Genomic DNA, 25,987 nt, shown 5'->3' on the forward strand with positions numbered 1-25,987 from the left:
GAATGTGGTTAAATGTTGATGGGATGTGCTTCAGTTGCCTAAAGCAACCCTAATGACCCTTTGAAGGTGGTCACTAACCAGATCCTAACCTAATCAGACAAAGATTACAGCTGAAGGACTCCTGTTTTGTAGGGTATGTCTTTACCTTTAGAATCCTAAGTATTCTGGATTACACTACTTTTAGTTTCTCCAGCAAGAAATACTTAGTATAAAACACTTTACTAATAGCATAAAAAGTGAATAAGGATTGGCTAACAGATGCCTAATAAACTGTTGGGAGAAACACACACGCTTGGAACTTTGCCATATTCAGACAATTTTCAAGAGGGACTGAAAAAGGCACATCCTTGATACATGTGCAACTTGTCACCTGAGATCCAGCACTCCAAAAGCAAGGCAAGGGTTACCAAGCCACAAACAGTTTTTTTAATACTGGAAAACTAGCGTGGTTTTTTGGTCTTCTTTTTTTTTTTAAACTTTCTCCCCCCCAGCTTAAATGGCTGAATTTTTTTTATTTAATTTTTCTAAACTCAACACAAAGTGTGAAGCACAGATTCAGTCTAAGAGTATTTTAGCTCTAGCAGTTTGGCAAAGTTACAAGCCAGTAAAATGGAGTTATACAAGAAGGAAGTGTAGGGTGACTTAATGCTACTGATCCCACCTATTACAATGTTTACCCGAGGACCATTTCTGCAAAGACAAATGCCTTCCGTCACAACAACTTATCACCTGCCACAGCCTCCGTTCTGCCCAGTTTGCTTTTTAGCCCTTTTAAGCTAAGTCCAGAAGGACTTCAATGTAACAGGCTTGTTGGCACTACACCAGTGTGATTTCTAGTTGGTGTAACACCAAAAAGTTTGGGTTGGATAAGTATTTTAGATATTTGCCACACATGAAAAAGAAAAATCTTTATCAGGCTGCAGTTTAATAGTTACGTAGTAACTCTGTTGCCTACCTCCTCACACCACTAGAATACATTTTTACAAGACACTTGTGTGCACAGCAGCAGTTAGTTTTATATGCATTTCAGTACAACCCTAAATAAAGGTAATTAGGAATATTCTGAGAATATATTCTGATTCTAACATTAGTCAAACAGTGTGAATAAATGGGGTGAAGAGCAGGATACAGTATAGATACTGCATTATCAAGTTCTCTTTATGAGAAAATGTATATAAACTCAAAAAAAATTCTGTGCTAAGAAAAACCCCATAGTATCAACAATCAATCACTCATTTCCTGTGTGTTTTTGATTTTATTGTTTAATTTAAGGATCTATCAGTGCCTTCTACTTTTTTTGTTGCCGTTGTTTTGTTTATTCAATCCTCTGGAACCAGGATCTACAATTTCCTAGCTGGCAATCAGTGAAAATGAGTTGTTGCTTCAACATAGTACAGAGGGCAGAGCATTTGGGACTAGAAACATTTTTAAAAACAAACAAAAAAAAACCAACAAAAAAAAGAAAAATAACCTTTGGAGGAAACAAACTGATTGATTTAAAATGGCTTCAAAAAGCTGTTATTGCCCCAGTATTGATTTTGTCATGTAGAAATTTTGGATAACAGGAGAACTTTCAAGTAAAAACATTCCTAAATGGAAACTTATCTTCAGTGTTTACAGTGGACACTCAATTCAATGACGATAGTTAAGTACAGAAGCAAATTATGCTTTGCATGCCCAGAGACGTCTTCCTTCTCAGAGTCTTTATAAAAATCACTTCCAAACAGAAGTGACATTAAAATTATGCAGAACAGCCGGCTCATGTGAAAACAGCAAGATGTGCTGCCAACAGGAGCACTTGTCTTTAGAAGCTGATCCTGGATTTCAGTCTGGAGTGTTTCACCATTGCTTCTGGAAAAAAAAACTAACTGAAGCTGCAGTAATTTTTTAATTGCTTATGTGTATTACATACAAAGTCTGTTTACTTCCAAACTGTTAGAAATGCCAGGGAATTCAGTCATTTAAACATACTCTTAGCTTGTTATAACTATGAGAACTACCATTGTATCAGGAACAATTTGTACCACCAGGAAACAACAACAAAGATTTCCACTTTGGAAGTTGAATTCAATCAACACTTTTGGGAAAGAGGAAGTTAGTAGAAGTTTCAGTTCTTAATGCCTCAAAATACCCCTCTTGAATAGCCCCTTAAACTCTTCACAAGAGTACTGTACAGACTTGAAACACGCTAGATAGTTCAGGTGTTGTATTACCCATATCACTTAAGTTTTAAACCCAAGAGGTAACATTGCAAAATTTTTAATCAGAATTTTCTGTTATATAAAATAAATATTAATCACATTCTCTAATTATCTGAAGCATGTTTTCTTCTCCCAGATGTTGAATTTAGAATGCTGAATTAGACTGAATTTCTAAGAAATTAGACTAATCATAGTAATAATTACAGAGAGAAATTTGGGCTGTTCTCTGTGAAACAAACTCAAAACTTTTCCCAATAACTTGAAACTTCAGAAGTGTAACAATCTATAAAATTGGAGTCACCACATCACCTATATTGAGCTTCCTTTACTTGCTCCACCTTAATAATAGGAATTTCCAGGGAAGTACCATCAAGCTGACAAATACCACCTATCACTGCATATTCTTAAGGCAAATCAGCTTATTCCACAACTGGGAGAGGAAGTGGTTGCCTGTCAGGAATCTTTAATTTTGTAGAGTTTAGGTCTGTTTTTTTCCCCCTATTCAATGATTATCCATTGTCTTCAAAGGCGAGTGGGTTTCTTCCTTTAGTGAGGAAACCTGCTGGATCTCACCAAAATGGAGTGAGGTGCTCATTAAAATGTAGTATTCAAGTAGGAAAACTACATTTATTTACTAAATTACATCAAGGAAGAATAATGAGCTGCTGCTCCTATCAAACGTATTTTGTTTGATTGTGAATTCCTTATCTCATTGCCAGTATCAACAAATGGGCTGTATTTGCTTTCTGAAGTTTTCCAGCAATCTTAATTCCATGCAGAGATCTTAAACCACCCAAACAAGCTGCAAGATTCAACATAATTCACCAACGCTTAACTGAAATGCTGCTTCTGCAATACAAAGATAGACATAGCGAGTTTTGTGGGAACGCAGTCTTTAACATGAGACTTTTTCCTCTGTTATCCCACAGCCATTGACATGGCAGGCCCACAGCCAAAACCACAGTGCAGTTTTAGAAAAGGACTTGATACTCCAGTTTAGGCCATTCCCAATAATTAAGTCCAGGTCTTATAGAGGGAGATCTGAATGGGAGACTTACAAAAGGACCTCAGTATTATGCATGACTAAACTTTACTGCTCCAGAAACTTAAGTCGTTCACAATAACCACACATCACAGAGATTCAGATTAAATGTCTGAAGCAATTACTTGGGAAAAGATACATTAATGAGAGCAAAATAAAGTAATTTTTTTCTTCAGATGAACAATATTTTCCAGTTACCTACAATGGTGAGTAATTGTTTACTTTAGGATTTGCTCTCTCCAGAACCAAGCATAATGTTTTCTTGAACATCCAAGTGTTGACCAAACACAGAAATATTGATCCCCTTTTCATTCTGCAGTTAGCCATCACTGAGTATCCCTTTAAATAAAATCTACTTCAAGTGAAAGGAGCTAATGAAAGATGTAATTCTTAAAATTAACTTCACACAATGTGCTCTGTCTAGGGTGGCCTTACAGAGAGGCTCTTCACCGGACAGACTGCTTGACAATTAAGTAAGCTATGCTGATGCAGCAAGTGATCCAGGAAGCAGGAAAGGTTGACTTTAAACCACCCATATTTCTAAATTCAGATCTTCAGCTTTTCTATATTGTAAAGATCAAATCAACAGTATACTCTCGCATCATTTAGAGAGCAATTCTAGAAGACTGTTCAGTGTAATAACACTAAGACTTATGAAACAATGCAATGAGTTGCTTGTAGTTGCAGTCTACAACTACCTGAAGGGAGGTTGTAGTGAAGTGGGAGTTGGCCTCTTCTCCCAGGCAACTAGCGATAGGACAAGAGGACACAGCCTCAAGCTTCGCCAGGGGAGGTTCAGGTTGGACATTAGGAAGAATTTCTTCTCAGAAAGGGTTATTAGACATTGGAATGGGCTGCCCAGGGAGGTGGTGGAGTCACCATCTCTGGATGTGTTTAAGAAAAGACTGGACATGGCACTTAGTGCCATGGTCTAGTTGACAGGGTGGTGTCAGGGCAACGGTTGGACTTGATGATCCCAGAGGTCTCTTCCAACCTGGTTGATTCTGTGATAAGAAAACAGAGGACCACCATTCTTTGGCAAAATGCTTGAATTTCTACAATTATTTTGTCAGCCATATTTGAGATGTGCTGTTGGCTATTAAGGGTACTTTCAACAAGACTTTGACCATATACCAGTTAGTTCCTTAATACATTTTTAATAGATTGTCACTGAAATGGTTTTTGAAAACATTTCAGACGACTATGAATAACAAATGCAAGGCTGACCACCTGGGAAACACTGAGCTGTAAAAACTTAGGTCCCAAGATTCTCAAAGCTGAGTGTCTCAAGACTAGGAACTGGAAGAAAGTTATAGTGACAGTGAATATACTGGTTCAATTACGATGAAAGGTGTCATCAACAAAATTTTGCACAGGAGTTTGCAGCAGTCTTTTCTGGCAGCAAGAAAGCAAAACTATAATTTCTGTCGTCTAGCAGAGTGGCTGTTGAAAGGAAGTGCTATTATATTTGGAAGAAAGGAGAACACTTAAAATCGAAGACATTCTTAGGGTAGTATATATAATACCGCTGCTCCTTTTAAAAGTCTAGTAAAAGGGTACAGAAAAGACAACTGAGGGATTTCTGAGATTCTGAGCTCAGTTTTCCTTGATTATTATCTAGAAAGCCCTTTCTATAGATAGCTGAAGTTTTACCTTACATAGTGAAACATGTAACACAGCTGTACTTTAAATTAAACCACTATTCTCATTTATTAAGACAACAAAGAATGGGCTGATTAACAAAATCTGTTTTGGAAGAACTCAAAGGACAGCTTTAATATGCAGACTCTTTGTGATCAGACAGCCAAAAATAAGTAAAATAATTTAGCTCAACCAGAGTTCAAAGATTTATTTTATGTAGAGTTTCAAAGAGTGGAGGCTCCCTGAAAGAAAGTAACTTAAAATGCTTCTTTCTTGAATTTAGTAAGAAATACACATCAGAAACTCACAATATGAATGTACAAAAGCAGAAGGCATTCCAGATGTTTGAAATAAGCTGAAGTCCAAGCCTAAAGTAGTATTTCATATATATCTTCTATAATTTACCCATTTGTTCTTAAAATTATGATTTCTGCATCAGTCAAAAATATCATCTGCTTGGGACTGATGCAGAAATTATCAGTAAGAAATTTTGCTAAAGAAAACATTTCACTGAGCTGTACTTTTGTAAAGGAAGTTTAAATCCTGCAAACAAAATTTTGTTGTTAATATATCAGATATCACTTCTAGTTATTAGATTTCTTCTTGCTAGTTATTCAGAGGAGAATACTTCCTTCTTAAGCTAAAAAACATGTCTTAACACAAATATTGAAATTTCCATTCCAAAGTAAAGAAATTCTCAGCAGAGCAACCACTAGCCCTTACATCAGATTTACACAAGCTGAAATTACCAAGACTGGAACTAAACACTGTAAAAAACCTGGCCTTGGCACTGAGAATTGAGAGTATTCAGACAGAAGTTTATTAATAAAAACAGAGCGCACTGGGAACCTGAACAAAACCTATGAAAATCAAATGAAAAATCCATACAGGTCCTCAGCGAATACACGATCAAACCTGTCTGACGTATGCGAAGTCTAAATAAAGTTAACTGCTTAACAATAGATAGAGACAAAAGCGTGGTTTATGACCATACTTCAAATAACCACCATACTTTTTAGCTGTAACCTTTCATGACTAAAATAATCCACTCAAACACTTCATTGCATCACTGCATCAATCTGTTCCTTGTTTGCAACCTTGCTCCTTCATTCCCCCTCACCCTCAAGGGAAGGTCTCATGTTGGTAGCCAATCTGTGTAAAAACCAGAACAAAAAAAACAACCCACCCTAGAAAACTGCCCTTTACTAAATACCAAGCTGCAAAAGCCCATGGATGTGCTGTGAACTGTGCTTTGGCAGCAGAGGGATGCAAAACCAGCAGGCTGCCTCCAACCCCCTGTGCTTCAGGGAGGCCTCACGCACAAGACCTGGAAGCTTTCAGTAGTCCCAACACCCAAATAGTCTTTCCTGCAAAGGAGCAGCCTCCACTCCTTCACTTCTCCGCAACTTCCCGTGGTATAGCAAGACCTTAAGCTTATTAGAAACTGGAGACCTCTGAGGAAGACTCTCCTTATAGTGACTACTAACAGCAGTTCAGTTTCCTACTTAAAAGTTGTTAAAAATTACAACATATTGATTCTATGAAAACTAATATTACAGCATAGGAAAATGAACTACATTATTTTTTACTTCAGTGTCACTGCTGGGCTCATTTCCCATTGTTTAAAGTACTTTCTGCTCGGACCATAATTCCTCAGGCACAAGTGAGGCACATAAAGAGATACGGCACATCAGGGTGTTTGCAGCACGAGCTATCCTTCAAAAATCTGAAGGTTTCCATCATGTCCTTCCCGTCAAGAATTAGAACCTGACTCCAAACCCTGCACTAGAACATAGGAACACAGAAACGCAAGGGTTCATCTGGACTATCAGTTCAGCATCTCACATGAACATAAGTACTCAGAAACTAAATTAGTATTACGTGATTTTCTTTTTTCTGCTACCTCCCACTCACCACTAAATACTTCCAATATCTTAGAAGAAATTGTAGGTGTATTATGGAAAACCACATGCCACAGATATATGGCATGCCACAGCGACAGAGACAGAACATCTCAAATTCCTGTTTTGCTGCCCTAGTTCCTTTAACACTTCAATTTATTAAATTAAATGCACCCAATTTCCTAGCTTCAGTAATACAACTGAAGCATTTCATTAGCTATTTTCAAAGTCTGCTCTACATCAGAAAACATGCAAGTCAATAGACACATAGCACACTTATATTTGCTGTACAGGGCTTCACATCTCCACTAGAAATTTCCAGGATCTACAAACTGAAAGAGGCTAAACCCCACCCTTTGACATACAGCTCGACTAATTTTCTCAAGGGCATTATTTGTTTCATGAGCCTGTCCATCCTTTTACCAAATATATTCTTTTGAGACTGCCACAGCCTTCTACCTGATTTTTCCTCTTCCTACAAAGACAAGTATTAAAGCGTACTAACATGGAATATATTTGTTCAATACATATTATTATGGCAACCTCTTCACAATATGCAAGTTTAAGATGATAAAGAGAAATGACAACTGCAAATGTGTTTACTGTCACTCAAGCCTCAGTGAAGACAGCAGAGAAATCAAAATGCACTTGAAAAGTAAAGCAAACTGCACTGACAACTTGAAGCTTGAAATATCTCAACTAATTAGATGCCTTTTGTTGCTAGGTATGTACTATGCTATGGAAGTAAAATATTCCATTTTCTCTTATGAACAAATTCTATTTGTACTAGTCTCAAAAGCTTTTTCATATCATGTATCCTTAGTCATTACTAATACTTATTAAAAAAACATCTGTGCACTTCCATGATTTATAACTCCTTATTCATAACTTACAGCAATAAGTTTAATGTGTGACATGTTTCAACTACATTAAGTAGAATTTCATTCTAAGTAGAAAATTTTAGTAGAGCTGTGAGGGGGCTCAAGTACAGCTCCTGCTGAAGTCAGGCTCCTGTTTGCTTCAATAAAAGCTGGATCAGAGCTCTAACGGCGATTCTTTTATTTTAAAAAAATTAGATAAGAAGCAGCTCAGAAAAATACTGTCTACAGGAAGATCAAGACTATTTAAAAATAAAAACTTCTTTACCTCCTTTAAATTCTCTAAACAAAAAGTAGATATTAGATTTCTCAAAGATTTTTTTCTCCATCCATGAAAATTTTAGAAGTGGCACCAATCAGAGAAATGACGAAGGTATTCTGTAGATTTCAAGACTGAAGACAGCATTAAACAGAAGTGCTACATGGTTCCAGTGCCCGTAACAACTGGAAAGGTGTAATGGCACAATTGAGCATTGCTTACCAGAAACCTACAGTCTCTGCAGGTCTCATCTCTCCTAGGAATGAGCCGAGCCAGAACATGAGAGTTCTGGATCATATTTGGACTGCCTTTCTCTTGTTCATCTTTTGTTTTCTGGAAACATTAGTAACTAAAATATGGACATCAGGGTGATCAAAACAAGTTGTGAAATATGATTTAAACAGCTTGTCCAGGGTGGATTTACATAATGAATAGTTAGGACTGGCCTTTGGAATACAAAGCCTCTGTTTTCTTTATGTGGCAAGAGGTGATGGTGTTCATGGTAACAAATAACTCATGACTTCAGGCTATATGACAGAGCAGAAATAATTTAAAATTAAATACAATTTCAGCCTCATGTTCCTAACATCCTAAAGACTCCAATTTTCAGAACAGAAACTTCAGATCTTGTTGGGATGTATATGCTTGGGATACTTGGATTTAGAAATGTGGCCTCCAGAAACTGTAGCTAGTATTCGTGTTGGAGTGGACTAACGTCCTGGAGATTTTAATCCTGCTGTTTAACAACTGTTCTTACATTACCCCTCTGGTACAGTATCTCTTTAGCACATGCAACACTGGCTGACCACGAAAATGTCAATTTAAAATTCCAAACTTAAAATGAAATTAGCATGATAGGCAGAGGCTCCTTTCTATCAAGCAGAATTTCCTGCCTAGCAGACACTGGGTCAGCATCTGAACCAGCACTTTGTACGTTTTCCAGCACTCCATTCAGGTTCAATCCTGGATGCAATTTAACAAACTGACAGGGAAACTCTTAAGAAGTAGAAAGGTCAAAAATAGAAAAGTTACTTAAGAAGCTGCTCAAAGACTTTATTCTAGCAACAACACTACTACCTCTACACGGCTTCAGAGCGCAGAAGTATTGCCAAGCTTACTTGTGAACTTCCTTATATAGAGCAAAAGTTAGTTACAAATGTACGTGCTCTATCTTTGTAAACCATACATGGGGAGTAGTATTTAGCAATAACCCTAAACAATATTCCTTAATACGGTTCTCTTTGCCTTTTGTTTTTCAGAATTTGGTGCATTTTCTACACAACAAAACATCACAGTATTATGATGAATTAACAGTGACATGCCACCACCATGCCTTGCTGCTTCAAAGGGTATTCTAAAAATATTCATCACTGGCTTGCCTTTCCTCTTCCAAACTTCATTTAGGAGGGAATTTTTCTTCTAGGCATGTGAGACAGATTAAATTCTTATACCTTTCATACTGACATGTTTCTGAAGATGCTCAATGATTAGAAATACCCATGATAAACTACAGGGCCTGTGCAAGCTTCCCATGTAGCTCTTTCTCCATTAAACTCCTAACACACAGCAACCTTGCTACCCCAATCAAATTCTCCTCATGAATATTTATATATCACATTCTGTGGTGGTTTTTGCAATTTCTCTCACATATTCTTTGTGCGCTAAAACAAAGCTCACAAAAGTTAAAACAATGCAAATAAGTTGCTTAAGTGCTACTACTTATATTATCCTCCATTAAGGAAAAACTATTAGAGCTTAAATTCTTATGAGTGAGAACAGTCTGGTTATGACAGCAGAAAGAAACTACAATGCACACCTGAATCATGTTTGCACTTTTAGCACTTTGTGGTATAGGATTATGATCCCAGCAATTCTAAATTAAAACTACTATAATCTCCATCTTATATTGATGTCTATATATTGTTAGGCTTAAAAACTATTAAGGGGCTGCAGATTGAGAACCATTCCTTAACATATTTAAAATATGCACTTATTTTATCAAGTTCTAGTTTACTAGCAAATTGTTTGACAGTCATCATTCAAAAGTTAATGGTGGGACACCAAAATCATTTTTGCAGAAGAGACTAGCAAGTTTAAATTTCTTTCTAAGATACTAAAGCAGAAAGTCATCTCAACAACCTCATTTTTATGAATTTCCCATATAAAAATATCTCAAAAATTCAGGATGAAAAAAACGTAGCTTTCCAAAACCATGCTTTATTTTACTTAAAGTAACACTGCAGAGGATGTTGTCCTATATCTGATTCAGGATCCAGACTACTTTAAAATAAGAGCGGTTCAGTGGTCTTCAGTTCTTTCAAAATAGGCGACATCCTGGTTCTCAACAGACATTTACTGCGACCATTTTCTTAAATCAATCCCGAAACATTGCGCAGGTAAGCACGACAATTTCACAGAGTTACCATGAAAAGTTACCTACATACAGAGGTTAACAACAACAAAGATTGCATTGCCAAAAAGCATGCTGAGTAGTGCATGAACACAATGAAACATCATTAACGCTTCTTTTTACATTTGAAAAACTCATACCTGGGTACACTGCCTGTTAAGCCTCTTTCACTTGATGATGATGATGACGACGATGATGATCCAGGTCTCTGATCTGTTTTCATTCCTAGAGTCTCTGTTACACTAATCTGAGGTTTTTCACCTTCCTCTTCTGGCTTTTTTTTTTCACTGTCACTTTCATCACTGCCTTCTCCTAAGATGTCATCCACCTGCCAAAGAGTGGAGAGTCAGTGTATTCTCTAACGGACTATTCTATATCAGTCTTTCCAAGAGACTGGATTTCTCTTAAATAATCATTAATATGCTTCAACTTTCCTTGAAAATTCAAATTAAACCCCAATGTCTTCAACACGGTTTCTGTAACAGCTCTAGCAACATTCTATCCAAATTAGATATATTTAGTCTATGTTTAACTTTAGATATACATATAATCACATACATGATACAGTCACATTTGAAGGTGTTTGCACTTTATTATAACAAGAACAGCTGTAAACAAGAAACTGTATTATGAAAAAAGCGCTGTCATGAAATTAAAGGGATAGATGTTTTACACTCTTGTAAATTACAATAATATACTTTTTAGTGTACATATTTTATACTGTTGTAACATATAGAATCACTTGGGCAAGGCATATCAAAATCTCTAGCTAATAAGTATTATTATATTTACAGGTATTCTTTGATAGATATATAACTTTAAAGAAGTGTATTCCTAAATAATACCGTACGAATGGAAAGGAATGCACAGAACCCCATCCTAACCAGATTGTCTGCTTATGCTAATTAATAAAGGCAAATCCATCAGATTGTTTACACATTTCATTAAATAATTGTTTGGCCTTTGCTTCTGAAAAGTTAGCATATGATTTGATACTCCTCTAAGAACAGGCTAATTTGCTCTGACAGGCCTGGAACTGCTGAAACCATCATTAAAAGCAAACCATACTCATGAGCTACCCTGCTGAGCTTCAAAAGGTTATATTCTCTTTGAGTTGGCATTCAACCTTCAAAAAGAGTTGAAAACATGAGAAAACGTAGGTGAAGATCCCACAGTCTCTCTATTTTTGCGAATGGCAGAGGACATGGGAAGAAGCTACGTGCGAGTAGCTTTCTCTACTGATATTTAAGAATTTTTCCTAAAAGCAGCTTATCTCAGCATAAGTTAAAATATGCTTCACAAGCACTCTCTGTTCTCACTAATGCCACACCTGCTTTATCAAGAAGAAAAACTCTGTATATGAACACGGACCAAAAGATTTTACACTGATAATTCAAAAAGTTAGAAGGAAGCTGTAAGAAAGTCACATCTGGTCCTTCATAAATGCATCTCTAATTTCTTTGCTTACTTTGATATGCACAGAAGGGAAGTCAAAGCTGCCCTCTGTTTATCAAACTAAATGCAAAAGATCTACCCCTTGCCAGAACTCTACTGGAAATATGATAGAGGTAAATGAAATACTTTTTGCAGAGAAAGGGAACTCAAGGGAGAGCTTGCAAGCAAGGAAGGAGAGGAAATAGAAAATATAGACGTTTGGTAACAGCCAAAGACCTATTTAATTTCTTTTTCTGTTGTCCTAAAAGGGTGAGAAAAGGCATGACCAAAGATGATGAAGGTGCTCCATAGGGCAATTTCACCAAGAACACAGGTGACTCCCATCACACTCCTGTTGACTTCAGAACAGTTCTACAGCTCAAGCTTTAAAACTGGATTTAAAAATCCAGACTATACTATCCTTGGATGAAAAGCCTTTATACAAAATTAAAAGTAGCTTGCAAGCTTCTTAGATCTACAATTTAAGCCAACAGTGAACCTGGTAAAAGCATGGAAAGTACACGGGGTGGGGATTTTTTGGTGTGTACAGAAAACACAGAAAGTCTCGGGTGTTTAGGTAATACATTTTGGGCTGGGATGGCAGGAACACCATGCCTGTATGGCTTTGTTAGAAGATACTCACTGTAACCAACACAGCCAGCAACTGACAGTCAAATGGAGCTCTAACAACTCCTTTCCAGTAAGTCTTCGATTTAAAATTATATTCCGTCATTCCAAAAGCAATGCTTTTCCAGAAAGTCATATGTTCAAAATTACGTTCTCACTACAAAATATGTTAAGGTTTTCGAAGGACAAAGTTAAGTTGATAGACATTCAGTGTTACAGATGTCTCTCACAAACTGAACTTGTATAGTCTTCTCAAAATCTACTTTGTGTGAACAGTTCTGACAGACTAGCAGTCTAGTTATTGCCATGTCTTTTCTTTCGTTCTGCACAAAGATGACATTATTCTTTTGAAGTCTGGAATGCCATTTAATACTAGAATTACTAAGTTAGTTGTACACATGCATGCCCCATTTCTGTAGAAGGGTATTTAAAATGCACATATAAATCACAGAAACAGGGCAAATTTTTAACATCTTTGCATATGAGAACAACTAATGTGGGATGGTCCCTTAATTAAACCACTTTAATTAGAAAGGCACCCAAAATACAGATTCCTGCCTAACTATTGACTAAATTGCAAATTGAGCTGAAAAATATAAAGATTACCATCTTGAATTCTCAAAAGAAATGGAAAATAAACTATGTTTTCATCGAGGCAGCGAAATTTAACCCCTTCACTTGAACAAATTAATAGGCAAAAAAAGCACATTAATATTTAAGCAGCAACTATTTAAACACCTCACTAACTCTAAATAAATAAAAAACCTTAAAGAACAGAGGAAACTTTCAATCTGGTTCAGACCAAGACAGATACTGATGTACCCTACAACTTCTGCTTATAACGTTATATTTTATATGATTAATACAAATGGAACACATAACACTGCAGTAGAAAATGCCACCTAGTACCAAATCTTACTGATAAGATACAGTGAGGGGATGTAAAGCAGCTATCTTTAAAATACTTAAAGACTTTTATAACACAGCAAGAATTATTAACATTGAAAAAGAAAAATGATTCATCCCTTGAAGATGACAAATTGCTCCATGTAGCAAGAGAATAAAAAGTCTGACAATTCTTTTAAATACCTGATTATAAAAGACAGAAGTCCTCAGCTGACAAAGCTATTTTATTTCTCATTTAGGAGGAACACAGCATAACTTCATGCAGCCAAAATATAGAGAACAAAGAGCAATGAGATTTTCAGTCTCATATTCTCTGATTATGAGCTGTGAAGTACCTAAGGCTTTGTTAAAAAGAAACCTTCTGTAGTATTAACAAACCAGGTCAGCTGGAAAATGTTCTTACTCCAGAAGCTGAGTTTACACATTCAAAATGAATCAAGACTCTGAGAAAACACCCAAAAAGAAACTGTCATGAGCAACCTCAATTTGTTAGAAAGATAATTTACAGGCAATGTTTTGGGACAGCATTATGGATATGACAGAGATCTATCATGATGCTTTACATTTCTTGGAAGAAGTGATTACATATGCAGTAATGTAAACTACATATTAAAAAAAAAGGAGCTGTGAATAAACTTTAATTCTTGTTTTTAAACTAGCAAGTATTTAAAAATTTAAGTTTTAATAGAACTGAGAAACTAACTAACTTAGCAACAGGACTACACATGTACCTACCTAAATGATCTCTCCTAAAAGCAGTAGAATGCTGTGAATCAATTCTTTACTGGAATTACAGAAAATTCTACAAATAGAATAGGTTTGATGGACAGCTGTTCATTTTGTGCTCCAGTTTTGCACGGAACATACACACTACCCCCACCCCCCAGTCTTTTCCAAAAGACAAATTATACTTTTGCTCCAATTGACTGCATAATTTAAGGGAAAACCAGAAAAAAACAAGTATTTACAGAGCGTTCTGTAGGTTTGTTTCTACTGCCACAAAAATGACTGTTCACTGTTAGCAATGGAAACAATTGAACTGGTATTGACAGTAAGCACAGATAAAAACCAACTACATTTCAGCATAAAGCCTGTCTCTCCTAAGCACGTATTTGAGATTGTGTTGAATACATTGCATCTTAGGAAGAACTTGCAGATACTAATGTAATCACAGAATTGTTTTGGTTGGAGAGGACCTTTCAGATCATTGAGTCCAACCATTAACCTAACACTACCAAGTCCACCACTAAAACATGCTCCTAAGCACCACATCTACTCCTCTTTTAAATACCTCCAGGGATGGTGACTTCATCACTTCCCTGGGCAGCCTGTTCCAATGCTTGATAACCCTTTCTGTGAAGAAATTTTTCCTGATACCCAATCTAAACCTCCTCTGGAGGAACTTGAGGCCATTCCCTCTCATCCTATCGCTTGTTACCTGAAAGAAGATACTAGCACCCTCCTCGCTACAACCTCCTTTCAGGTACTTGTAGATAGCAATAAGGTCTCCCCTGAGCCTCCTTTTCTCCAGGCTAAACAACCCCAGTTCCCTCAGCTGCTCCTCAGAAGACTTGTTCTCCAGACCCTTCACCAGCTTCATTGCCCTTCTTTGGACACGCTCCAGCACCTCAATGTCTTTCTTGTAGTGAGGGGCCCAAAACTTTTTTGATACTTAAATACATTGCTGACATCCTGAAATCCCAGTGTGCTCAAAATTGTTCCTAAGAACCAAAACAGTTCAGTGTTTGGGGATGGTTTTGCTTGACATTTTCTCTCTTTACCAAAACATATTTTGGGACTGATCTCCTACACACTTGCGTGACTCCTATGAAGATTATTTTTGTTATTAAAAAAGTAAAAAGCTAGTGTTTTGGTCTTACAGATTACTTCTAAGCTACAGGACACAAACTGCTCGAGGCTGTAAATATACTGCACATATTTTAAAAATTATCAAGTAAATGTGCATGAACAGGCAGAGAACATGAAACAATGCCTTTTAATTCTATCCTCAATTACATCTATAAAGTATCTTAAGCCAAATCTGCATTAGAAAGCTGTCCCTGAAACGTGGGCACCTTCCAAATGCTATTAACATCCTATTTGCTTTGCAGTGCATTAGCAATACTGCCAAAAGATGCTCTTCCATGTAATTCATTTTTTCTCCAGCAGAACTGGTGGGCATACTGTTTGTGGAACACGAAAGTTTTCCCCAGAGGACAGAGAGCTTGCTTTTACAAGCTCCCATAATTCTCCATTTGATCCTATAATCTTTACCCCTACCTCCACTTCCAACATTCCCTTCTTTGTCCTAAACTATTGCTTTTTAGTAGATCAGCAGAGTTTTTACATACATTTTACATGAAATGTTAGAGGAATCAGCAGACTCTTTCAGGAACTTTAACACAGCAGTACAATGAGAAGCCAGAGAAAGAGTAGATAGGAAAAGTGACATTAAAAATTACAAATTAAAAAAGCACTTTTGAGCCTGTGAAATTAACAGTGAACGACTGTATTAGGTTGCAAATCAAATCAGAGAGAGTGGTGGCTCCATCTTGCTGGAGCTGTCCACTGAACTTTCTAACCTTCCAGCACAGAGGCATGAAAACAAAAACTGTTCCTTCAGTGGCAAAATAGATGGAAATAATATTGTAAAAAGTTTACTAACTCCTCATTATCAAGTAGTTAGCAGGAATAAATACAGTACTGTCAGTAAGGTCACTCAGAGGTGACCTTATTGCAGTCTACAACTACCTGAAGGGAGGTTGTAGTGAAGTAGGAATCGGCCTCTTCTCCCGGGCAACTAGCGTCAGGACAAGAGAACACAGCCTCAAGCTTCACCAGGGGAGGTTCAGGTTGGACATTAGGAAGAATTTCTTCTCAGAAAGGGTCATTAGACATTGGAATGGGCTGCCCAGGGAGGTGGTGGAGTCACCATCTCTGGAGGTGTTTAAGAAAAGACTGGACATGGCACTTAGTGCCATGGTCTAGCTGACATAGTGGTGTCAGGGCAACGGTTGGACTCGATGATCCCAGAGGTCTCTTCCAACCTGGTTGATTCTGTGATACTGATAACTCCAAAGAAGAAGCAGTTATCTTCCCATAACCCAGCTTAGAAGAGGTCACCCAACAGTACTCTACCACAGTGCTGCAGCCCTGGAAGATGCGATGCCAGCCATGCTTGGAAGCATGTTTGGAAGTAATGCTTCTGAACACACAAACAAGCTGTATGCTCTCCCACAGCAATGTGGGTCACTGAGAATATTTCACTTGGAAAGTATCACAGTCAAAGATGGTAAGAATGAACTCTTCTTAAAAGAAATGTTCTTCAAAAGGTTCAAGCAAGGCTGCCTAGTTGCCGACACTAACACAGCATACAATTGCCTGACAAATTATTATTATACCATATTCACAAATGCTTGTCCTCTCTTTCCTCAAGCTCATCAAGTCATACACTAGACATTTGGTAAAGCAAGGAAAGGTTTATCAAGAACAGGGCAGGAGAAATGAGATTTGTGCAACTGACTGGGAAAGTTTAATCCCTTGACACACAGAAAAAGCACTTTAGCAAAGAAGAGTGAGGGGCTGTGACAGGACTGATAAAGCACCTTCATGAGCATCAGGGAGAAAGTCAAGCACAAGGTCATTTAACTTTTGCAGGCAGCTATCTTCAATTTCAAATCCTGCTTGGTTCTGTGCTAGAGAGCATGATGCAGATCTTACCCATATGTAAAACTTAAGCAAGATCAGATCTTAGTTAGAGCAACGTTGTATGTCTGAGTAAGGTTCTACGATGGCTGTCTTATTTGAATGTTGAGTTGCCTTCTACTAAATACAGCATTAATCAAGTTCTTACATATATTTTAAAAGGCAAACGATTTGTGTTACATTGTATCCTTGATAAAAGGGGCTGAATTCAGCAATATACCTACAAAATCTTTTTTAATTTCTAACGAAGCCAAATAGCAAAAAAGGAGCAATATCAACACCAAAGTGTAACGAAGATGTAGTTGTACTTAAAGACAAAATTACACTGAAATTACAAAAGCAAACAAACCTTTTATAGAGAGAAAAAAAAAATACCTGAAGTCAAGTGAATTTATCTTAATAACTACAGACAACCACAGTTATTCACACTGGAGAAAAAATTCAAAGTAGAATCTGTTTTTAATGATTTAAAAATGGTTTTATGACAAGCTTTCAGAACATCCAATTAGTTTCAAAATAAAGGAACTTACTTTTCCTCATAATTTTACCATCTACTGTATTTAATTATTCTTGTTCTTTGTTCTTATATTCATAACCACACTTTTTTGTTTCTCTCTACCTTTCAGGAAAAAGACTCCCCATAAAAAAAAAAAAAAAAAATCAGTAGTTTCTTCATTATCAATTAAGGAATCATTAAAACATTTTACTGTGTTTTTGTAACACAACAGCATTAATGAAATAATCAGACATTACTGCTCCGTTCTTTGGCAGCAGAAGTCCTAGAATAAGAGATCTTCATTCTCAAAATGTATTATCTAAAATACATCTTGCTTTTCTAAATATCTTATGGTATATTTTTGAAGTGGGAGGTGATTGCCTTTTTCCTCTGTGCAGGGGAATTATCCACGGATGGCTTTTTGTAGTTTAGGCAGTGAACAGATTTCTGAGTTATGTTAGAAGTCGGGCCTTTGGAATGAGAGCAAAACCAAACCTGCGACATGTGCTTCCTGGGACTCGTGATCTGGAATTCCACTGATCTACTGTTATTGAACTGCACATAGAAGAATTAGCAGCCTCTGGTAATAATCTACCAGTTTTAGGATGAAAAGCAATTATGTGATAAAAAAAAGCTTTAAGCCTTGGCTCTCCTCTGAGCTCAGCTGCTATGCTCGAATTTGAAAAACAGCAATTTAAAAATACCATGTGGAAGTCACTTCCAGGAGCTCCCACTGACAGTCCCTGGAGGCTGCACTGGGACCCTGCTGGGGAATGAGCAGTGGTAACAGCAGTACTAGCAGTAGTTCACAACGCTGCTGCACAGCATCGGCTACAAAGCCTGCGCACATTTTAATTGTGGCCCTGGGCAATCCAGCGTGCTACTAAAAGGCAGATACTGAAGGGAAGAAAACCAAATGAATCAAAGAGGTCGCCTGCATTAATTTGACCACTTAGCTTTTGCAGATGCAAAGTTAACGTAACTGTGACTACAGCTGTACAATTCACTACACTTGGGTTTTACAACTGCAATTAATACTTAAACTAGAAATGAAATAAGATGTCATTTAGAGATTGCATACTGATGTTATTAAAATGCAACAGTAATAACAATCCTGTAACCTTGCTTATGACCGAGTAAGGCTGTTAATCCTTCAAACAATGGCATTTAGAAGTTCTGAATATCTCTGAATTTCCCGTCTGGAAAGGAATGCCTAGATTTGAGCAGAAACTTTGTAAACATTTTTGAGATCTTTAGGACAAATACTTGAAAGCGCTAAAAGAAACATGAGGTCAAGGCTTTCCTTGGTAATTAGGGTGCCTCGAGTGCTGACTTAAGGATTCTAGGCAATCCCTCTAAAACATTAACATTACTATTAGCATAATGAAAATTGCTTTATTCAATTAAATCAGTAACACTTCATGATGTTGGAAAGAGAAAAAAGCCCATTCCTAACTACCAATTTCTGAAATATAAAATAAGTCTGCATGGACTAAAAGTTGCAAATTGTAAAATTCACAATGATTTTTTTAATTCCAAGTGTCTAAAAATAAAATATCTCAAGGGAGATAATACAAAGACATCTCCAAAGCCTTCCTGAGTCAGTGACATTGCCGCAGCCTGGAAGCTATGGCTTTATCCGATTAAAAAGCCATCCATACCTCTAATCTTCCTTTCCTTTATTCTGTTTTCAAAAGAAATCCTCTGCCAAAAGTCCGTTAAATAGTAATAGGCCTGTAAATCTACATTGTAAGTTTTTTAAATGGTGAAGTCTGAGAAGAAAATAAAAATTACCACAATACCTATGGCCAGAATACAGCTGTTCACCTATCCAGCAGGATAGACTCGACGCGAATCACTGAAAAACAAGAACAGCATTCCAACTCTGCTTTGACTGCACATTAGCTTATGACCGGGATGGAGAGGAAGGACAGCCTGAGCCTACTGGAGGCAGCAAGGGTGGAGCGCTCCATTTCTTTGGTTGCAGCATTTCTAAAACAATGATACCCTAAACAGAAATAAGAGCTCCCTACCTACTAAATGCAATGATTCTTCAATTTCGACTGCTGAAAATATCCATGCCAAAATACCAGAAAAGGCTCCAAAAACATGAGTTAAAGGCCAGTGAGTAAGAGGATAATCTACAGCTACCCTTCAAAAAAAAGAATGTGTTTTTAGTCTGTTACTCACCATTACTTATGAAAAGTTCCGGCTTTAGCTAAGACAAAAAGCCAGTAGTAGGAAGAGGTCTGTCCTGGGGTTCTTTGCAGAGAAGCAATCCTCTGCTCACACTTGAGGAACGCTGCCTCCTCAGTAGCAAACAGCCTTTCAGCTGAGTAATGTTCTTCCACTCTGCTACACAGTATAGCTTAGTTTCGCAACACCACTTTCATGGTTTGCCTAGTATTACTTTATCCAGTCATTAACAGCTAAATACCATTGAACAAATACAGATGTGATAAGACAGAGTCAAGTGAGACCCTTTCCTCCTCTCCAAGCCTAGTTGGGTGATCACAGAAAACACGCTAGGAGCGATCAGTTGAAACCTCACTGACTAGACTGGTTGGATGTACTCCGCAGCACTTGTATAGCTCAGCTGCAAGAGCTTAAATAGAAGAAAAAAACTATTTTAGGCCTCGATTTCTGCACTTCTTGGTGCCTCTTCCCAATGTTTCTTAGCCTATTATTAAGTCTGGCTGAAATGAGTTAAGAATATTAATTTCTTCTAGCTTCCATAGCTATAAGCAGCTATGAGGCTATTTCTTACTGGATAGAAAAGAATCCACTTAGTTTGACATCAGGAAAATTTTTTCCAAATACGGTAGCTAATCTAATAATTTTTAGCTTATCTTTGATCTTAATTTTTTCCTCTGTTTATGAAAACTTTTCATTTCGCATTTTTTTGTCTGAATGAACTGAATAGCTTTTTATGTATATTCTTGCCACCTGAATGTTTTGGAACAGTTACTTGAGGAGCAAGACGCTACTACCCATGTCTTCAAAAAAGCTAGCAAGTTTTTTAACACGCTTTAAGAGGTGATATTATGACATAATGCATGTGAACAATTAAACTTTCCTACAATACACAAAGTCTGTATTAAGAGATTTGGGCTGAATTTAAGTCACTTCGAAACAAAATATTTTCTTCTAGAAAGATGGCACTGGAAGGATAAACTGTCTGAAGCAGGTTAAGTCGTCCCTCAGTACATGAAATCTAAGGGAGAATGTGTGATATAACTCAGTCTCATTTCTTCTGAGTAACCTCAGAAGAACTTGCCTTTCACATTCAGTTTAATCTATTTTCTTTTTTTGGCATTAGAGCATTTTTTCCTTTCAAATTTCTGACTTTATTTTTAGAGTCACATAATGCATTTATGCATGTGCTTCAACTTCAAATGCAGATTTCACTGTTCTCTATCACAATTACCGCTGGCTCATCTGAGCAGGTGGTAAATCAGTAAAATCAGCAACATAACAAAACCCAGTCTTGTTCATCATTAAAAAAGTATTTTTTCCTCTGTTTAAATCTCCATACACTGAAAACTGTCTTTGTACTATCCTGTTTTTGATAAAGGCATGCTTCAGGTTAGAAGTATCAAGTCTGGCAATGCTATTATATCTACTTTGATGGATTAGAAAAAAACTGCTGTAAACAGTTTAATGAATATTACCAAACCTTAGAAAAAAAGATTTATGAGATTTATTTCACATATAATTCATTTAGAGATTGACTTTCATGTCTTGGATCGCTAAATTTTAATTAAAATGCGTTCTGCTGAAACAGACGGTGAAACCAAAGCTGGTCAGAACAAGGCGATACACTTATATACTCAGTCACGAACTGCATATTCTTCAGTATTGGTTTTCCTACTGAAAATCATAGGATTTGACTAGCAAACATGCTTAATATTTGCAAGCTTGAAGATGGAAACCATTTCAGTGTTCAGCATTTCCATTAAGCAGAACATTAATCTTGCTTTTTCTATTTCACTTACCCCTCCTGTTCAAAAAAACCCCAACACCTTGTGGAACATCTGAGAGTTTGTTAGTCTGTAAATACCTCTGAAGGTCACCTGGTCCAGCTCCCTGCCTGAAGCCAGTCCAGTTGTACCAGGTTACTCAGGGTTTTGTCCAGGAGAGTTTTGAGTATCTCCAAATACAGAGATCCACAACCATTCTGGGAAACCTGTTTCAAAGTTTGACCACCCTCAAGATGAAAAGATTTTTTCCTTACACACAGTCACAGTAACCTATGCTGCAATTTGTGTCTGCTGCCTCCTGCCCCATCACTACGCACCCTTGGGAATGGTCCACCTGTGTCTTCTCTAAACTCTTATGCAGTTATTGATAGCTACTGAACTCTTATCACCGAGTTGCCATGTGGTTGTAATGGTGTGTATTTTTTAAGGAAAAACACTAGCTTGGATCTCTGTGGGCTCTAAGCAGGAGTTTGTTTTAATACTGCATGGCTTTTTTACACACTGACACATTAAGTTAGAAGTCTTAACGTACTACTAAAAATGACACATGGCAATTTGAGAGGGCACAGCGGCTAGGTTCCAAGTGATCTTTTCTGACACACTTCACTGTCAAGGGCAGACATCTGTAGCAAGATGCTAATGAAGTGCTGAGGGCAGCGTGGTATCAGTATGTTAGTATCAAGGGATTGTACAATTTCTGAGCTCCTAATCTGACTTTATATCATTTATGTTCTAAAAGAAGAACAGAAATTTGAGTACAAATCACTTAGCATAAAAAAAATATTTAGTCTACTTGTATTGGTTCCAGTCATTCCCTCAGAGCAAGTTTCCTTTGGACATAAGCTTCATTTTACAACAATTTTTTGATCATCAAAATACATTCAAGTGCCCTCTTGACAGCATCTGCTCTCGTGAAGTTCCACTTAAAAACACAAAACAAAAATGAAAAAATCCACAGATGCTGAACACATCTATTACAGTGTTTACCTTCACGAGCATTTTGTAGAGGATAGCACATTGATTGACAAAACCTAAAAAGCAATGGGATTTCTAGATAACAGACTAGGATGAAGTATGATCTACTGCTGAAATTCACTCCCACTCTGGCCCAGCTGATATCATGTTTCTTGACACACAGAGGCAGCTTTGAACAGGGCAGGTGTGTGGGCAGGTTTCCTCCATCAATCCAACTTGTTGTCTATTGAATTGGTTTTAAAAAGAGAATGGGACAGTTCTCTCTATATACTCACTATTTTATCTGGCAACATCTGCTGAACTGGTGGAAGAGGTTTAAAATAATCCCTTTTTTTTTTTTTTTGTATGAAAAGTGATACAAGATTTTGCAGCCTGCACTTCTAAATGGAAAATCTCAGCTTTTCTGAAAAAAAGTACCAGGATACTTACTTACATATTCTCTTTCAAGTCATCCCCAAAGGCATTAGTTAATGCTGTAGCCAACCTGCAAGTACACTTGGCACATTATCCTTGAAAACTTCCGCGAACCATTTAGGGCTTAACCTATTTGATTTTTCCATTAAAATAAGAAATCCAAGAGTGGGAGGGAGCTTGATTTGAACTAATTTCCAATCACTTCAACCTGAATTACAGATTATTTAGACTACTTTTAAGGGTCTAATGTGCTTCAGAGACAAACATCAAACTTCTGAAACGCTGCAACCAAAAATGCAGTCTGTTATTGAACAGCAACACGATCAGAAAAGATTCTTTGCAGAGTAACAGTCGCAACTATGGACTTTACTCCATTAGAAATGGGAACTCAAATAATCCTCATCCTGAAAAGACATATACAAGCGTAAACAAAGATTTTCAGGTACACACAATATGCAGACAAAAAACGTGTTTTTTGCATCTCAACTCTTTCAAAGCTTTCTCGCAATGAATCCTTGTTACCAGATGTTTTAACAACTCTATTAGCACAGTGCTAGGTTTTACCATCCCAAGGTTAAGTAAAAGTGTATCTTTCACTTAGAGAGACTGAATGAATATTCATTGCTACATACATATTTCAGAGAAAAATAAGTTTTTTTCTGTTTCAAAGGTTGAACGCCTGAACTTCTTGTTCAGCATTCTATAAAGCTGTTCAGAAGTCATAGTCTACTAAGTGAAATTGAAAATACCAAGGTGAGAACAAAGGCAAAAATTTGCTTTCATTTATCTGCAAGTGCAGGTTTTCCGCAGGTATCACAGCTGCAAAGGAACTTAAACTACTGCTGTGTAGAGCAATTGGCATACAGTAGGGCTTACTAGCTCAAAACCACTGCTATATAAACACAGATATGCTGTGTTCAGTATAGATTTATTCACACATACTATGAACAAGCTAGTAAACCCACTCTGATCCAACCTAGGTTATAAGCAGAGCCAGCCTGGATCTGCCATGACTTACTAATTTTAACCTAAGTTTAGCATTTGCATTGCGAGACATGAGCTGGCTTCATGAAGCATTGCTTGGCTGTCAATGAACTTCCCTCTTCTGTAAGCCTGATTAGCTTGGTCTCATTATCACAAGAGCCAAGGGACATTTATCAATGTGCTCAAGCTAACAAAGCCACCTCAAATAATGAGCATTGGGGAAAACTATTCCTGAATTGGCTTTACTAGAAACTTAAAGATGACAGTGAAGACCTGTCAGGTTTGAAATGGTTTCTGCTGAACTGGGCAAAGGGACTGCAAAAAGACTCTGTATAATCAAGCATGCAGCTTTTAAGTGAAGTAATGAAGAAATATGAGCACTGTGTATGTGCAAGTGTCCTGCATTGCTAGCTCACTCAATAGCCAGAATTAGACACAGAATAAGTTAAGGAAAAAAAAAAAAAGAAAAAAACAATCCAAAACACAGTGAAAGATAAGCCCAGCAGCTGAAGAGTGGTCAGTTTCTACAACAAGCTCAATATTAAGGTGATGAATACTATACAGGTTCTGATATGATCTCTGTGTCATGGTATGCCAGCTATATCCAGTCCTCAATACCTCTCTGATGAAGCAAGTTTGATGTTGGAGAACTAAAATATCTGAGATAGGCAGCTGTCTGTGTTCATCTTGGAGAAAGCAGTATCATCATATTTGCTATAAGGAGCAACAGAGAATATTGTCTACAGCTGCCTGTGACCCCTGGCAAAGAGAAAGTGCAAGCTCGTATACAAAAAACATAACAATACAGAGTAACAATGACATTTTCTCAAAATCTAAAACTAATACCACTGCTGTAGACATGAAAAAGTTAGAGCAGCATGGCCATGCAGGCTATTATTCATTTTGTGACTGCATTGCAGCAGGGAATGTTCTACATCAGTAGGGGGCTCTAGTTCTGCAGCTTTTCATAATCTCTGTTAAAGTCACACACGGAAGGAAATATTCTTGGTGATGCTGCCACAGGAGCTAGGACACTTGCAGCTGCAGGACTATCACACACAGGCAGAGCTGAGTGGCTAAATTCAGTGCTCTCTGAAGCTGGCGCCTGACAAGAACGAAGACTACCAAAGCAAAGGAAAGATATTTTATCTCGAAGATGTCTTAGAAGTGAGCAATTGCAATTATGCATAGTTTCAATTTAAAAATATGTCACCTTATGATAACCATTCAAGAACAGCTGATTAAAGGGTAACAGCACAAACTGTCATTCAATGCTGCATTTATAAATAACTTCGCCTTTATGTCACCAAAATGGGACTTGCATTTTTATAACCCCAGAATTCCAAACGCAAATTAAATCTGTAAATAATTATAGCAGACTAGCATTATGCAAGTGTTTGTAAAGATTATCCATAGCACTTAACATATATTATGCTATATTGCATAGCTATATTTATTCTTATGTTGAAATACAAGTATCAGGGCATCTTGATAAAACAAAAAAAAAAAAATAGTTATGACGAAACAGTTCAGACTTAGACCAGGACTTGAGCAGACACTTTTAAATATCACTCATGGAGAATAACAGCTCAAATTTAAATGTAAAAACATGTTAGACTTGTGATGAGATTCAGTCAGGCCCTATATGCAGCTGCTCAGAATTATGTTAAGGATCAGCTTGCAAATTGTTTAACATGGCTCAGACAACTCATTCTTAACTGTGGCCAATTAGTGTTGACAGCCTAGCAGCATTTGATTTAGAATATGGAGGTAGACACATATGTTAAAATGAGGTTATTGAACTCTATTTAAAGAAGTTTTGGCCCATTTTCAGTGAGCAAACAGTTGAAAAAGGCTTACAGCTTCTCTGTACTAAGGCCAAGCAGGGAAGGCTGCGGATACATAATGTACTATCAGTGTTGGTAAAAAAAGCAAACAATGCATGGAAAAGCCTTCTTCCCTATAGAAGAACCGATCTTCACTTTTTGAACACCTTGTACATACATTCTAGAGGTGGAAGCTTTATAGACCTACTTTTCATTTCATATGGAATAACATTAGAATAATGCATTTGTTATATAACCAGGCATGCTTTAAAAGTTGTTCATATCTGCAGAAACACACAGAGCTTAGA

General features: G+C 37.1%; 1 protein-coding gene across 1 annotated transcript in view; it reads right to left on the bottom strand.

Moving 5' to 3' along the window:
* The window catches only part of CTDP1 (CTD phosphatase subunit 1), a 114,223-nt gene that overhangs the window by 26,768 nt on the left and 61,468 nt on the right, over window positions 1-25,987 (bottom strand). The window contains exon 12 of the mRNA XM_068396911.1: window positions 10,473-10,660. Coding sequence (XP_068253012.1) covers window positions 10,473-10,660 — 188 coding nt within the window. The remainder of the gene's footprint in view (window positions 1-10,472; window positions 10,661-25,987) is intronic.

Source organism: Nyctibius grandis, chromosome 3, assembly GCF_013368605.1.
Source record: "Nyctibius grandis isolate bNycGra1 chromosome 3, bNycGra1.pri, whole genome shotgun sequence".
Lineage (NCBI taxonomy): Eukaryota > Metazoa > Chordata > Aves > Nyctibiiformes > Nyctibiidae > Nyctibius > Nyctibius grandis.